The 16,370-nt window shown below is 36.9% G+C and overlaps 1 protein-coding gene and 1 long non-coding RNA gene across 7 annotated transcripts in view; one reads left to right on the top strand and one right to left on the bottom strand.

The window, feature by feature from the left end:
- Window positions 1-10,275, top strand: part of LOC143899657 (uncharacterized) — a 124,010-nt gene extending 113,735 nt beyond the window's left edge. Inside the window, exons 1-3 of one of the 4 annotated variants that reach the window (XR_013257563.1) lie at window positions 3,805-5,256; window positions 9,088-9,206; window positions 9,489-10,270. This is a non-coding gene — a long non-coding RNA (uncharacterized LOC143899657). Of the gene's footprint in view, window positions 1-48; window positions 1,746-3,804; window positions 5,257-9,087; window positions 9,207-9,488 lie in introns of those variants that run through there. The other 3 variants (XR_013257559.1, XR_013257557.1, XR_013257560.1) reach the window with 3 other exon arrangements.
- Window positions 6,655-9,636, bottom strand: Ns1 (Nucleostemin 1). 3 transcript variants are annotated; one of them, XM_077410065.1, is made up of 8 exons: window positions 9,422-9,636; window positions 9,082-9,186; window positions 8,639-9,000; window positions 8,149-8,536; window positions 7,546-7,897; window positions 7,247-7,469; window positions 6,986-7,157; window positions 6,655-6,906 (listed from the first exon to the last, which is right to left on the bottom strand). In XM_077410065.1, exons 1-8 carry the CDS (start codon window positions 9,432-9,434, stop codon window positions 6,815-6,817), a joined length of 1,707 nt encoding a protein of 568 aa, XP_077266191.1. In that variant the 5' UTR covers window positions 9,435-9,636; the 3' UTR covers window positions 6,655-6,814. The 3 variants fall into 3 exon arrangements, with proteins under 3 accessions (XP_077266191.1, XP_077266192.1, XP_077266190.1); XM_077410066.1 differs by lacking the exon at window positions 9,422-9,636 and having other exon boundaries at window positions 8,639-8,710; window positions 8,789-9,000; window positions 9,082-9,218; XM_077410064.1 differs by lacking the exon at window positions 9,422-9,636 and having other exon boundaries at window positions 9,082-9,218.
- Window positions 10,276-16,370: the final 6,095 nt, after the last annotated feature.

Raw genomic sequence — 16,370 nt, 5'->3', positions numbered from 1 at the left:
AAATCAGTAGTCAAACAATCATATTATGATTTTGAAATAATGTTACAGAATTGAATGACGACCTTTCTGAGGATGAAGATGACCTAAATGATTGTGATAAAGAAGAAGAAGAAAAAGATTCCTATAGTTTTTTTATTTATTTTTTATGATGATGATTCAATGCAGCTATTTTTCATTAATGTTTCTGTTTTGATTATATAATAAATGACCATAAAAAAAGATATTGGCTTCAGTTTACAATGTACTTATAGTATTATCTTAACGGCGCCTTCTGCGCGTTTACTAAATTAACGTAATTCTTGCTTTAATGGAAGCCGGATTGACCCGTATTATTTTCTCCGAAAGTTATTCTACAATAAATGTTACTTTTCATTTGTTAGCTGACTGAGTTAATGATTTATGTGTCACCCCGCCGGATATCGCGCTGCCCTTCATCAACCCCGTCCTGCTATTAGGTCGAGTTAGCCGATTCCTCGATTCCTCGCGCACCAAACTTATTTCGTCTTGCGTCTCTCTTTAGTTTCTCGCGATTTCGCGGACGCGAATTTACGCGTCTGGCGCCCAGCAATCAAATTCGGTTAGTGGAGTGTCGGAGGTGCGAGAGAATCGTCGGAGAGGCCTATCTATCATCCTTCTCTCCTTCCCCCTTTTGATTTGTCACATGACCGGGACCGCTCCGGGAGTGAAAAAGATGTGACAATTTGGCTGTACTTTTAATTATTTATTTGAGTATAATGGAAAGACAATAAGAATTAAAATGAGTCTTGATGATCATCAATGGTGAATTCAAAGAAGGAAAAAATTCATAAGTCGCAAACTGTGGAATTTACAATATTTTATGAGGGTTTTGGGACTCACTTTTTTGTCAGTCAATTATGCTAATAGTCATAGAATATATCAAAGAATTATGTTGCAAAATGACTGACATACCGAAATGACTTTTTTGGGCGGCCCTACACTCACAAGCGACCCACTTTTTTGTCAGTCCCCGCAGCTTTGATCATTAAATAACATTTTGAATCACCACAAAAAGTTTCATAAGTACCGAAATAATCACGAAAAAATGGAGCTAGCTCCCCTACTATATGTGTTATCATTTTATGTTTGTGAGTATTATTATTGTGTGAGTTTTATATATATGTTGTGAAATAATTTAATTAAAAAAGTAAAAAACAATCGTTATTTTTAAATATCTAATATGTAAGATATAATTATTATTTATATTATTATACAATATATTTTCACGTAAATGTATGAACTTATAGTTGGAATTTATTATAACATTCTAAGTTTATTAAAAGAAAATGTTTTCTTTATTATATATTTCACATCAATTATATGTATATATATATATATATATATATATATATTTTTTTTTTTTTTTCAATTTAAATATAGATATATACAAGCTAGAATATATGCTGGCAAGCGTAAATCTACTTATTGTACAAAACGAACGCACACACACGCATTGTATTTGCCCTAATTTAGATTTTATTCGGATTCTTTTCACTAATTGAATATTCATGATATATTAACTCATAAGTTGTAGCCAAAATAAAAAAAACTAAACTTTAAAACTAATTCGAAGGTACAAAGTTACGAATATATGTTTTTTATTTTTGCGTTCTCTGAACTCTGGTAAGTGTGTGATGTTGCTTCCCTTTGTCCTGACTGTTATTTCTGTTTCGAGCATATCACAAACTATGATTATAATATAATAAGGTTTTACTTAAATTTTTTCGTGGAAAGTTTCACTGCTGATTATTCTTTGATTTTGACTGTTAGTGCATCGCTGAAGACGACTCAAAACAGAACCAAAACATCCGAGGTATTATAATTATGTTATCTTATTAGTTATTAAAGGTTGATATAACGTTAACTTACGCACTGTTGACCGTGTCTCAAATCTTTTTACTTGCTACACTTGTCAAGGGAGGAAACCATTGTGACGGCCAAAAAAAATGTTATTTTTATGATTTTTTTTCGCGAGAAGTAATAAATTTAATCAAATTGGTTTGTCATTTCTTTAAAGTACATATATTGGATATATTGTAAAAAAAAAATCATTAAAAAATATTTGTGTCTTTAGCGTGTGGTGCCGTGTACCTCCGCAAAAAAGCTGGGCGATCGCATATCTCGGTCAATTTCTAATGACTTGGCAAAATGTTCGTCTAAATTTCGAATTTTTTTTTAAAACTATGCCATTCGGATAAAAATTGACCGAGATATGCGACCGCTCAGCTTTTTTTGCGAAAGTACACGGCATCACACGCTAAAGGCGCAAATATTAATATTTTTTAATGTTTTTTTTACAATATATTTAATATATGTATTTTAAAGAAATAACAAACCAATTTGATTAAATTTATTATTTCTCGCAAAGAAAAATTCATGAAAATAGCATTTTTTCCGGCCGTCACAGTGGTTTTCCATTATCAAGTTCTTAATTACTTACCCATTTGGATTAAAACAGGGATGCCCGCTAAGCCCGATACCGCTTAACTTTTACTAATTGCAGACATAGAGGATTACATGAAGAAGGGTGGATGGGGAGGTGTGAGATTAAAAGGAGAGAAAATATACACTTTAATGTATGCAGATGACATAGCAGTACTAGCAGAGGAGGAACAGGACATGAGATCTATGATAAGCAGGCTAGAGGGGTATTTAGACAGGAAGGATTTAACGCTGAGTATAGAAAAGACAAAGATAATGAGATTCAGGAAAGGAAGAGGGAAGAAGAGGAAGTATAATTGGAGATGAAAGGGAAAGAAGTTAGAAGAGGTCAGAGAGTTCAAATATCTGGGGTACACATTGAAGAAGAATGGAGGGCAGGAGGCGCACTTTAAAGAAAGGAGAAGGAAGGCGGCAAGAGAGAGAGAGAGAGAGAGAGAGAGAGAGAGAGAGAGAGAGAGAGAGAGTAATGAGGGAAGTTTGGGGAATAGGAAAGAGGATGTGGAAAAAAGATTAGAAAAGAAGGATCTGGATATACGATATCCTGATATGGACTGTGATGGGATACGGGGAAGAAATATTGGGATGGAGGGAAAGGAGGGAAGTAGAAGAGATACACGAGAGATATCTCAGATAGACAGTTGGACTAAATTGGAGGACCCCAGGGTACATGGTTAGAGATGAACTGGAAAGGAAAAAAATGAGAGCCAGAGCAAGCAAGAGGGCATAGAAGTTCGAAAAAAAACTGGAAGAAGGTAAAGAAGAAAAAATAGCGAGAAAATGTTTGGGAAAAATGAAAGACAGATGGAAAAAGGAAAGGATTATAGGCAAATGGAAGCAGGAGAGAAAAGACTACTTGGAAGGGATCGGTGTAGAAGTTGGAGGGGAGGAGAAGTTGGAAAAGGAGGTATTAGAATATAATGAGAAATCGAAGCAAAGACGCGAAGGAATGGAAAGGATCCGAATCTAAATACAATAAGTGGTACAAGTTTATAAGGAAAGACGGGATTCCGGAATATCTAGAAAAGGGATTGGAGAAGGCAAGATGGAGCAGTATTGCAAGGTTTAGATATATGATTATATATGATTATATATGAATTTTGTCTCTATATATAAATATATATATTGGTCCATATATGGACATATATATAATTCCAAATATAACTATAGATCATATATGCACTCATATATGGATCCATATAAAATTCATATGAAAGTATATATAACCCTATATGATTATATAATATCATTATATGTATATGTTCATATATAATTATATATAATTATATATAATTTATAATCTATATATATAAAATAGAATGTCTGTATATATGTATGTATGTATATATATGTTCTTTATACACTCTTAAACTATTCGACCGAATTTTTACTAAAAGTACATAAAATAGGGGTAGAATTTTCCGGGGAGTGTTATAGAGTGTATAATTTTTCGTTGCCGATCTTTTTGGGAACCGGTATCCGAAATTTCTCCAATTTTTCGGAAAATAATTGACCGAATTTTAAAGAATTGTACATGAATCAGGGGTAGAATTTCCCGGTGGGTGTCGTAAAATGTATAATTTTTCGTTATCGATCTTTTGGGAAACCGCTATCAGAAATTTTTCAAATTTTTTGGGAAATGATTGACCGATAAAAGTATAAAATAGGGGTAGAATTTTTTGGGTAAAATATAGTTTTTTGTTACCGATCTTTTTGGGAATCGGTATCCGAAATCTTTTCAATTTTTTGGGAAATAATTAACCGAATTTTAAAGAATTTGTATATAAAACGTTGTCTTCCGCAAATACCACATAAGATTGGTTACGACATGTTTAATCCATGAACACTCCTTATGTTTGTTCACAATAAGGATATTGAAACATAAATGAAGTTGTTTTAAGAAAAACGACTCCGGGGCGAAGCCTGGGTAACCAGCTAGTCATATATATTTATATACAATTATATATAATCTTTTTTTCCCGGGTACTGATATTAATTTTAGACATTATTATGTCTACTTTCCACAATGTATTCACGCATTTACACATTCACAATAGAAATAATATCCGTTAAACTTTGATGTCGTCAGATGCATATGTATAAATAATTTACAAATGTCAAGCGATGTCAAAACGGAAAAAAACAACTAACTACGTCAATGCATAAATGTCTTTCGCGGAAATGGTCGGTCTGACCTGGTCTGACCTTCATACATTGATCCGGTAAACTGCATAGATAAACTACACCAGCTTGACCAGCTATAGTTCGTCTAAAAGTTTAAAACCTGATGTATCACGCCATGATATACCATGGCGTGTATAATTTCCACGAAGTTCTCCTTTGAGTAACCTATTAAAAAAGAATACACATTTCAAATTGGTTTTACAAACGACAAATAACAAATATAGCGACAGTAAGGTAAACGTGTACCAGTGGCCGCACACGTCCCAGCGATTGACAACGGGAGTTTGTTGATGGATTTATTGATTTTCTGTCTGGCGGATTTTTTGGAATCCGCACGCGTTCTGTTTTACGAGCTTGGAATAAACGCATTTCTTAAGTTCTTTTGAGTTTTCTTTCCTTTTGCGAGTTCCGCGAAATACGTGCGCGAGTGTGGAGTGCGCAATAGTGTTACGGCAGCAAGCTTACTCGACGAGCGTAACAATACTTTGTTCAAACGTCCTGGAAACGCAGGCTTTTTCAACATTATGCGCTGACCTTTGCTTGATGTTTACCAGACCACCGTCTGTTAATCAACTATAACATATTGTACTGACTGTACGCTACTGAATAATGGAGGTAACATGTAGTGCTATTGCAATACTGGAAATTGTTATTGTCCACGTGTCCAGTTCGAAAATCGGCATTTCAATACTCGCATACACCTTCACACACTCCCAAGCATCCTTCACATTTTTATTGACCTCCACCCACACCATTCATCTGACCACCCCCCACCCTCCCCCACCCACCTCAGACACCTGAATATACCCCGACACGTCCCTAATATGTAATCTAACACACCCTCACTTATCCAAACACATTACCACCCATCCCCACCTCCCCCCCACCTCACTCCCTCACTTCCAAAACACCTTAATACACCTCGTAACGTCCCAACATAGCTCAACACATTTTTGCAAACCCAAACACATTACCACTCAACCCCCATTCGCCCACTCCACCCTCACCCCAAAAACACCACAATACAACCCGAAACGTTTCAACATAGCCTAACATATCCTTACCCACTCATACACATCACCACGCCACCCCCACTCCCCCACCCCACTCCTACTCCAAAAACATTACAATACAACTCAAAACGTCTCAACATAAGTCCTTCATACCTTAGCTACCTAAATACATTCTCACCCATCTATTCTCTCAATCCACACCGCTCATTCCAAATAATTTAATAAACCTTAACGCACGTTCCCCAGTATAGCTTCAAATAACCTTATCAATCCAATTATACCTGTATACTTATTCATATATATATTAAATGAAACATATAAATAATATTTGTATATTGTCAGTTGTTTATAGTCATATGTCTTGCATTACATCCATACAAAATTAACACATTACATATAAGACGCTTAGACGCTGGATACTGCAACCCCGATAGCACCAATATCCTATAAATATTCATATAACGTGTCCATAGACATTCTGGACATAATATGGACATCCATATAGGATATTGGTGCTGTCTGGGAAAATGCGTCATATACCATAAAAGCACCTTTTTAAAAGAAAGTAAGAAAAGGGCGCCAAGTGTTCGCGCCCTATTGTGCGTAGCTATTGCACGAAACAATGTTGTTTTAATATATTCTTGCCATAAAAGTAGTGATATCAGACATCATGCCAAGTGAGCATGAATTTATACATATTATAAAATGTAATTCTTTCTCACATAAATAATTTAATTCTTCTATCGTACTTTAGTGTAGAATAATAAAATATTTAATTTAAAAAAAATTGTTAATGAGCATGAAAAATTATGTTTACCATAATATTTAATTCTTTTATTGTTATGCCTATTAAAATAACATAATATTTTTTGTCCAATAAAACTTGGCATTGCTAAACAAATAATATATATATATATATTTTTTTTTTTTATAATTCGCGGATTGCGGTTTTTTGTAAATTAGGATAATTTATATGGAAAAATAGCAAATATACTTCATGTACCAAAGTAATATTTATTTTATTTACAATTCACATAATATATTTATACATATACGCGTATTATTATATAATATATATGTGATATAGACATCATACATGTATACTGTATACATACACGTATACACGTTCATGATGTACACGAAAAACATTTGAAAATAATCTACGCATTTGTAAAATCTGTATTGAAGTCATAATCATTGGAAGTCAATTTAAATCCTTCAAGCTGTCCCGCCAGCTTAGTAGCAGCTTTTTCTGTAAATTAGAAAGAACGTTTTGAAACAATTTAATATTATATGAAACACTGAATCTTTTTTCTTATTTTTCCTCATACCTCTTCTCACTCGTGCTTTCTTTTCCTTCTTGAATTGAAGTTTTTTAAGCTTGTTCAATTTTTGATTGCCTTCTATCTCGAAAAGTGGATCTGGTTTCTTCTTTCTCTCACCAGACACATCTTTCTTTGTGTTTTGCAACTTCTTTTTTAATTTCTTCTGCACTTTGTATTCCTGCAATAACAGTCAAATATTGTACAAAACAATATCCATTGCGCGCACAGTTTCCGATAAATTTCCAACATATTGTATTTGCATCTCACCGTTTCCTTTTGCATTTCGATCTCCATTGCCGCCGTGACAGGCCCTGTACTATTGATCAGCACAGGATCTGTGGTGGGATTATTCGCAGAATCCGTTGCGAAATTATCGAGCATCATTCTTTCTTCCGCAGCAAAACTTTCGATGTCGAATTCTTTAGCCATTTGACTGACTATCTCGGCGGATATGTGACATACCGATTGTTCAGGCGGTACTGTATAATATCTAAGAAAAATATTAATTGTTAAATAGTAGAATTTACCACTGTGCAAGAATCCGGAATAAATGTAACAAAACAAACCTGATTTTTCCGGAGTTCCAATCCTCAATAATGCCACGCGCAGCAGCAGTCGCATCAGGCACTCCACCTTTCCTATATTTTCCCATTCGTGCTGCTTTCATTGCGAAAAATTCATCCGGCGTAGAAAAATCTTGCACATTGTACAATTCCATTATCTGTTGTCGCGAAACTCTTTTTAAAATTGCAGTTGCTGGCGCAAAAGGATCTTTCAACGCTTGAATTCTCACTGCATTTTTGAGAGCTACAGATGTATCATCGGAATTTTCATCCGAATTAGCAAATACTATACCAGGAGAATCTAATAATTTTATTTTAGAATCTAACTGAACAATTTGCATCGTTTTCGTTATTCCTGAAATTAAGAAAATCATAAATTAAATTACCAAGTGTGTATAAATATATGTATATATATATGTATATATATATAAATTAATAACAAGGCTTCTTAATTATAATACAGATATTTCATTAGTTACAAATTATTATAAAATAATTGTAGAAAAAATTAGAGACAAGAATTAACAAATTCAAAAATGTAATTACTAAAATGAATGGCTTAAAAAGCGCAGCTGATACAAGACCTAGTAGCAAATAATTAAGTACCTGGTGTATTTCCCACGTTACACGCTTTGTTGCGTTTCAAAGAATTAATAACGCTAGATTTCCCTACGTTTGGCAAACCAACAACACCTACTCTGATACTTGTTTTCACATTGTCACTGTTTCTGCAATAATTCCCAAGTAACGACAGAAGCAATTCTGCCCCGAAACAGGTGTTGCTCTGTATCATGGATTCCGTTTTCTTTCCTAACTTTCTTCTACCTAATCGATTTGCTTGATTTTGAGTGGATGACTTAAATGCCACAGCAGGCAAGCTGACCCTCAAATATTTCAACCATTGATCTAAGTTGTCTCTGGGAATCAAATCAGCCTTGTTCAGAACCAACACTAGTCTCTTATTTCCCTTTGCAGATCGGACTGCTTCTTCTACCTACATCCAGAATTAGCAAGTATTTATGACAGATATTATATATAAGTAATTAATATATATTTAGTATATTTATATTTGAAATAAAAGCTTTATGAAACTTACCTCTTTGCATCGTGTTCCCAGTGGATCACGAGCATCCACAACCTCAAGAATGACATCGGCTGCATCCAAAACCTTTTTGAATTCCTTGTAATAAGTCTTGAGCGAATTTTCTTCCTTAGCAACGGCACTTTTTACTTGATCAGAACCTACTTCCATGGGTCTGTGTGTTAACTGCTTCTTCTCGGCCTGGTTAACCAATCCTTGGAGACCACCCTTGGCGATTTCCTCACGTTTTCTCTCACGCGCCGCTTCCCTCTGCTTCTGTTTCTCTTCCTCTTGTTGCTTCCTCATTACCTCTATCTCCTTCAGTATATTTTCTTTGAACGGACACTGATTCGGTATTTCCATCATCTTGGCTTTTTCTGAATAAAAATAAAAATACACTTATAAAATTGAACGTTATAAATATAAATCTATGTATATTGACTAATTAAAGGACTGACTTTTAGAATGCTTCTTGGCCTCCTTCCTCATTTTTCGATTGTGCTCGCGGACCTTCTTCTCGATCTTGTACCTCTTCCGCGCCGGCATGCGCTTGCTCTGCTTATCTATTCGCAATGACATTAAAGTAAGAAAATTATCTTTAGGTTATATTAATATAACAAACGTCAAATGCATATTATAATATTTTATTAATTGCTATTGACTGTAAAAATATGGACAGTATTGAATGAATTAAACAATTTTAAAGCACATAACCTAACAAATATAATATAACTTGTTTCAGTTTTCTATAAAGTACGCAAGATTCCAAATTTTCGATGATACGGTTAATACACTTACTGCGAAGCTTCATGCTTGCTGATATTACAATTTCACTAAAATAATCGCGATACTTTCACGATTATAGCAACCAAACCACGTGGAATCCACCGAGTCACACCGAGTCGACCGACGACCGAGAGCGAGTGAAGAGTGAAGAGTGAACGCTGCCGAGACCGAGAACATCCGGAATCCGGAGCTTCCGGAGTATGCGCATACGCATTGAAATCAGCGCTAACAGAGTTGCGTTCCAAAATTTACTCTGGGTAACTAAAATCTATAGTTTACGTCACGTACACTATAGCATTTTAAGTGAATTTTGGAACGCAACCCAGGGAATGAGGGAAGCTATTCACACAATCGCAGGTATTTCATCGCGATAAATTACTAGAATAAATTACTAGCTTCGCGATTTTTACATTATGTAACAAAGTAGCAAAAATATGAAATTCCAACAAATTAATAAGATTTCCACAGTTTTGGATTTCAGTAATTTAAAAAATTTTATTTTCTAAGTAAAAAAAGCATCGAAAAACGTTGTTAATTTTGTTCATGCTAATAAAATATATATGTAGATGTTCCTCGGCAAGTTAATCATCGATTACATTATAATTGGAACCTATTTTAAAATCTTGGTGTTTAATTCATATATATAATATAATTTTTTCAATCTACGTTTTTAATAGATACTTTAAACTATAAAAAATTAATATTATTATCCATACATTTTAACGCAATGATTTAATTAATTTATTCGGCAGAACCGCTTACAGTAAAATTTTTTCAGCTATGTAATTTATTGCAATGATATATATTTTTTCCATGCATTTCCATAATCATTTTTTCATTAACTACAATAATTATAATAATTCTATCTATATTAATAAAGTACTATGTATTATTAAAAGGTAAAAATAAATATTATATTTATAAATAATAAGTTAATCGCAGTTTGGTCGAAAGACGGACAGTGAAAGGCATATACGCATACGAGGACACGCGCAATTCTCACACTTTCATCTTGTTTTACAAGTTCGACGCGATAAAGACAAGGCCATTTCTGATGGCTGCCACGTGAGGCGGAATAGAAATTCCCATAAATTAGTTTTAACGCGCATCCCGGAATATACTCGAGATCGCGAGAGAGTGATACAGTTTCTCCTATCCCGATTCCCACGCCGTGTGTGTGTCGTTCCGTGAAGCGAACAATTATATAGGTAAGCGACGATCGGTGAAGTTCACCGGTTGCGCTTCTTCACGAAAAGTAGGCGATTTAAATGCGTCGATTTGAATTTGCTCCGATAGAAACGACGAAATACAATGAAAATGGAATACGATCTACGAATTAAAGACCACGACGTCGGTGGCAAAATTCACGAAAAGGAAATTTATAGATTTTGTCAAATAAACTTCTTTTTTTTCCCCTTAGAATGCATTTTAATGTTTTATATTTTAGCGCGGCACGAGTGAAAGGCGTGAAACACAATAGGCCCGTTCTTTTTAGCTGAACCTTTTGCGCGGTTCATCTTTTCTCTTTTTCTGTCCAACGTGAAAAGAAAAAGAAAAAAGCTGTACCGTGGCAAAAAGTTCAGCTAAAAAAGAACAGGCCTTTACGTCCACATATTGTCCATTCGTGTTGCTCGTACTTTTTGCATTTATAATCCTCGCTTTCTCTTTCTTCAACGCCCAATATTTATCTCGTTTTACGTGCAGAAATTTTTAGACCGGTATTCATAGTCGTTTTTTATTTTAAGACCGTCTTAAGTAATATCTTAAAATGCTAATACGGCTTTGTGATTGGTTAATGACATCTTAAGATTGTACTTAAGGCGGTGTTAAATATAAGAACCGACTATGAGTACCGGCCTTAGAAATTTCAAGCCACGCGTACAAATCTATTTTCACGCGTCCCTTCTGAGGATATTCAAAATTTGAAAACGGCGCGCTTCCGATCGACGCGACGGATCGATCGCGGAATCCGAGTGGCGGGGGTCGAACCGACGGCGGGCAGTGGGAGGGGGAAACGCGGCTCGGACTCGGGCTCTCGCCGAGCGGTGGCGTTCGCGCATCCGCCGCGAGCGAGAGCGAGACCGAGACGACTCATTCCATTCCCGTAATGGCTGCCGTCTCTGGCGTTGTCAGTGAGTGTGCGGATGCCCGTCGCGAGTAGCTGTGCGTTGCGTCGGGAAGCTGCGTCCGTCGGTGGGTCGCGAGCCCACGAGATCTCGCGTATATTGCGAGAGAGCGGATCGCGGCGGTGAGAGGCTTACACATTTCGGCGCGGCGCGATTTCGCGCGTGACTCTTTCCTCCCCGCACCGGCGGCGATTTAAAAACGAGCGACACCACATACCACGGTATACACCCTCGGTGTGTTGTGCTTTACCCCTCCACCCTTCCCCGCCTCACGTCTCTCATCTCTCTCTCTCTTTCTCTCTCTTCCTCCGTCTGTTTACCCGGGGCGCGTGACCCGTGTCGAGAGTGTCAGCGACCCGTCCGAAAATCCGCGACGGCGCGCTTCCGGCCCTTCGCCTCCCTCCAGTCCCGCGTCTACTACCTGATCGTCCGTCCGTTCGCGAGACGCGTCGATGAACGCAACGGCGCGTCTGTCGGGCGGGCTCTCCTTCTTCCTCTCTCCTTCGCTCTTTCGCTCGCCTCTCGCCGTCGAGTGATGGTAAACACGTCGAGTGACAGCGTGCGCGAGTGAGAGGAAAACGTTTCGACTCGTCCGGCAGTCCGAAGGAAGGCGAGAGAATCGTGAGTTTGCGAGGGGAAGGGGCGTCGTCCGGTAGGGCCGCGCGGCCAGGCGGGCCCTCGAATTCTTCCTCACGTGGTTCAAGGCCGTCCTAAAGCGTCCTCGCGGGCGTCGCGAGTGCGTGTGTATATACGCGCGTGCGACGCGAGACGACGGCCGCGAGAGCTGTCAGCGTCGCCGAGACTTTCCATCCCGGAATATCGAAGAGAGAGAGAGAGATACCGGGTGCGCGGGGGAGACTCGTCGGGCAGTCCCCTCGAGCGACGACGACGTCCGCCAAAACCCGATGCACCGTAAGTACCCGCCGATCCCCCTATAAAGCCCGTGTCACACTACGTATCGCGGACGCGGATCGGATTGAGATTGCGGATCGTAATCTAGCCAATCATAGACGAGCAGCTCATCTGTGATTGGCTGACATCCGATCCGCGATCCGTAATCCCAATCCGATCCGTGTCCGCGATACGTAGTGTGACACGGGCTTAAAACGTTATGCGATTTGGAAGTCACATAGAAAAAAAAAAAAGATTCTTGATTTGAAAATATCTTTAGTTTCGACGGGAATCTTGAAATGAGATTAAACGAAGAAACTTGCTTGATGAAGTCGTTTTCAGTTCAAGAATAACAGAAAGAAAGTTGAAATTCTTGTAAGATTATAGATTGTTGCGTATATACCCCAACAATGACTGACGCGTTAATTTGAGTATGTAAGTTTTGATTTAACGTTTTCGTTTTTTTTTCTATGCACATACCGGTTTATATTTTCACACGTTTTTCAACGATCTGATCAGGGTTTGTCCCATTTCACGATTGCGTAATTATCTCTTTTTTTTTTTAAAGCAAAAAAAAAATCTGGCTACGAAGGATTTATTCGCCTGATGTTCATTTCTACCAATGTAGATTAGATAGGGGAATGAGAACAAATATTAAATATCAGGAAATGTAAATGTAGGGATTATTCCTAAATTTATATTTTGTCCTTTTCCATTGTGCGTTAGGTTTAATTATTATTTCTAATTCCGACTCGCCTGATATTTAATATTTATCAACGCGCAGGACCTTACCTTTTATCTTTTTTTTTTTAATTCTTAGAACTAGAAAAAGATGAAAGGGTAAGTTAAATCGAGATTAGAGTTGATCAGCATTGGTAGAAATGGACGTTGGTCTGCGCGACAGCGACGCCTTAATCTATTTTCCCCTCTAGGCGTGTTTCGACGTATCGAAAACGGGAGCTTATTCCTGGTCCTAATCTTCCCCGTGAAACGGTGGAAACGTTTATTGACGTATCTCTGGACGTTTCCGCTGATTTCCTTCATCCGTCGTAACTTTCCAACTTTCTACATCACTCGTTAGTGCATCTTCCTATCTAGGCCTCGGGTTGAAATGATATTTCAGAGTCCATTTCAAGTTAATTGGAGAATTATGATTATTTTTGTTATCGTTTAACATTCCCGAAGCTTACCTCGTGATAAGAGCGTGATTGTCTTCCGTCGCTATAATTGTACGGGAATGACCGAGCGTTTTCGTCGAGAAAAGATTGACATTCTTTTCCCGGTGTATAATGACGATTTAATTATGATTACAAATTAATTAAAATGTCGGCTGCAACAGTGACATAATTTCCCTTACGTATGTTACATTTGTTACGGTATCACAGTCATCACTATGAATGTATCATATCGCGGAGAAGCTGTAATTAATCGCATTTATTTCCATAGATTTCACGAATCGTTTTAGATTAATATACAGAAAGTTGTGCGGTATAAACTGGCCGCAAAGATTTTTGCTGATACGCGATATAATATTCTGAATTAATAATCGCGCGGATCGTTGCACGTTTCGAGATTTATTATACAGCACAAGATGTTACAAAATTAACATCGATATTAATACCGATGTCGCACCAGTTATTTACATCGACGTCGTACAATGTCAAGCGTGAAATTAAAGCTACGTAATAACAACAGTGTATGAGGTAACGACGAAGGTACAAAAGAAGTAAGCGACAAGGATGATCAACAATAATTTTTTTCAATAATAATTGAAATTAACGATTTTTGCGTCTACGAGCGTATACGGCTTTTTTTTTTAACGATAGTTCATGATTTTTCCTGTTGATTAAAACGCGTCGCAAATATCCACGAAACCGCTAAGCTAACTTAATGTTCGCGAATCGTGGAAGAACTGCTTTTACAGCGACGCGGCGACGTCGTTCACAAATTGCGCCGCCTTTGTCGCGTCCTAAAATGATTACACCTGTATACGTTTGCTCAGCCGAGTATTGGCCGCGAGTCGATACGAACGCATCACGTGGATGGCGATATACTCCGCGTACATATATATGTATACTGTGTCGTAATCGTGCAATGTGACAATGCGGTAAAAACGCGTCACACGTAAGTGTAGCGCATTCGGCCTTATCGAACACTTGACTATCAGACTAGCGCATTGTGCGAAATTGACTTCGGCCGTCGGGTAAAAGGAAAATTTCCTGATTTGTGTTGCGGTCGCACAATGTATAATATAACATGCGGAGTATTCGCGGCAAATCGTACTCTAGAAACGGAAATGAGAAAATTTGTTCTCCAGATTACTTTAAATAAACCGCGATATGTAATATATTTTATGATTGCCGATCAATACAATATGATTCACCGTAGTTATTAAGTTCTAAAAAACCGAAAACTGCAGCGTTTAGTTTGATTTCAATAGAGGAGGAACTATATCAGTTTTTTTCTAAAAAAATATTCAAACTCATTTATCAAACGCTATCGAATTCTCCTTTAAAAGTTTAATTATGCTTTTAAAATTGCTTATTTTTATTATTTAAATTGTTAGAAAACTACGAGTATTAAATAATGGTTTCTTAAAGTACGCGCGATTAATCCGGTGCGAAAAATCGTCCTTGAGTGTCAGTGACGCGAATGTGTAAAAACCAATTGCAGCGTCACCGGTGTGGGCGCAAAAAGAAAACAATTTCTACGTTTTTATGATCGCTGAGATTTACATAAGGAGATTTAGGCAGATATATTTCGAAATTTTGTTCACTTTATTCGGTCTGCGTTTACAATCCCAAGATTTCCAACGATATTAGAAATCCTCCAAGCCTCTTGCGTGCGATTCAATATTTATATTTGAATTCATGAATCCAATTTTTTTTTGTTGTTGAAAACGTCTTTGGCACAAAAACGTTTATCTCTTCTGACGCACGAGAAGTTGACATATTCTGCTCGTTATCGCTCCAAAATGCGCGCTGTAATTTGCTTGATAAATGAAAAACAGTTCATTATAACCTGCTTATAGTCCGCTTCTCTCGTTACTTGCGATTTCTCCGACAGGTTTGAGATATATCCGCAAAAATACGTAGAAAATATGTCAATTTACGACGGCAATTTACGCGATGTTCGTTACGTGTGAAAATGTGATTATTTGCTAGACGAGGGGAAAATCGATTTTAGTTATTCGTGATTTATAGCTTTTAGAGACGCGCGCGTGCTGCGTCACGATGCCTCCAAATTGCGGAAACCCGTTACCACTTCGGAGATCAGACACGGTCTGAGGCATCTTGCCTCAGTGTAATCTTTTTGTCATTAAATAAAACTGTGATTAAATGAAATATTCTGAATGTATTACACGAGTTTCAAAGAGCTATTATGCGCTAATAGATGGCCTTTACTTCGCACTGTTTCTCAAGTGTTATTAATCATAGAAGTAAAAAACTTTTACATTTTTTACGTACCTAGTCGACGATGTTTGGTCCTTATTTAATTACATATGTTAAAATCGTCATTGCAATCGTTAACTTAAGGTGATCCTAAAGCCGTGATCCTAACCGGTTTTTTTCTTAGCACTAATCTTTTAATTGGCTTTGTAGAAATGCAAAATTCTTGCCTAGAATTAAAGTACGCATCAAAATCTAGATAATGGTGGTCGAATTTATATGTGGTGGTCGTCACGTATAACAAAAAATATTAATTTTTTTTTGTTTTTTATAAAGCCAATTAAAAGATTAGTGCTAAGAAAAAAACCGGTTAGGATCACGGCTTTAGGATCACCTTAAGCATTCTAAAATTTAAAGTAATTATTTTTTTACACAAAAAGTGAACTATTTGTATCATTATTTGTATCATACAGACCTAATTTTACTAATTTATTTTTTATGTATGCCGAAATCAAAAATACAAAAAGTTATAAATTATTATTATTATTATTACAT

This window comes from Temnothorax americanus, unplaced genomic scaffold (assembly GCF_048541705.1).
Source record: "Temnothorax americanus isolate GAGA-0224 unplaced genomic scaffold, ASM4854170v1 Scaffold28, whole genome shotgun sequence".
Lineage (NCBI taxonomy): Eukaryota > Metazoa > Arthropoda > Insecta > Hymenoptera > Formicidae > Temnothorax > Temnothorax americanus.
This window is presented reverse-complemented; position numbering and strand designations above follow the sequence as displayed.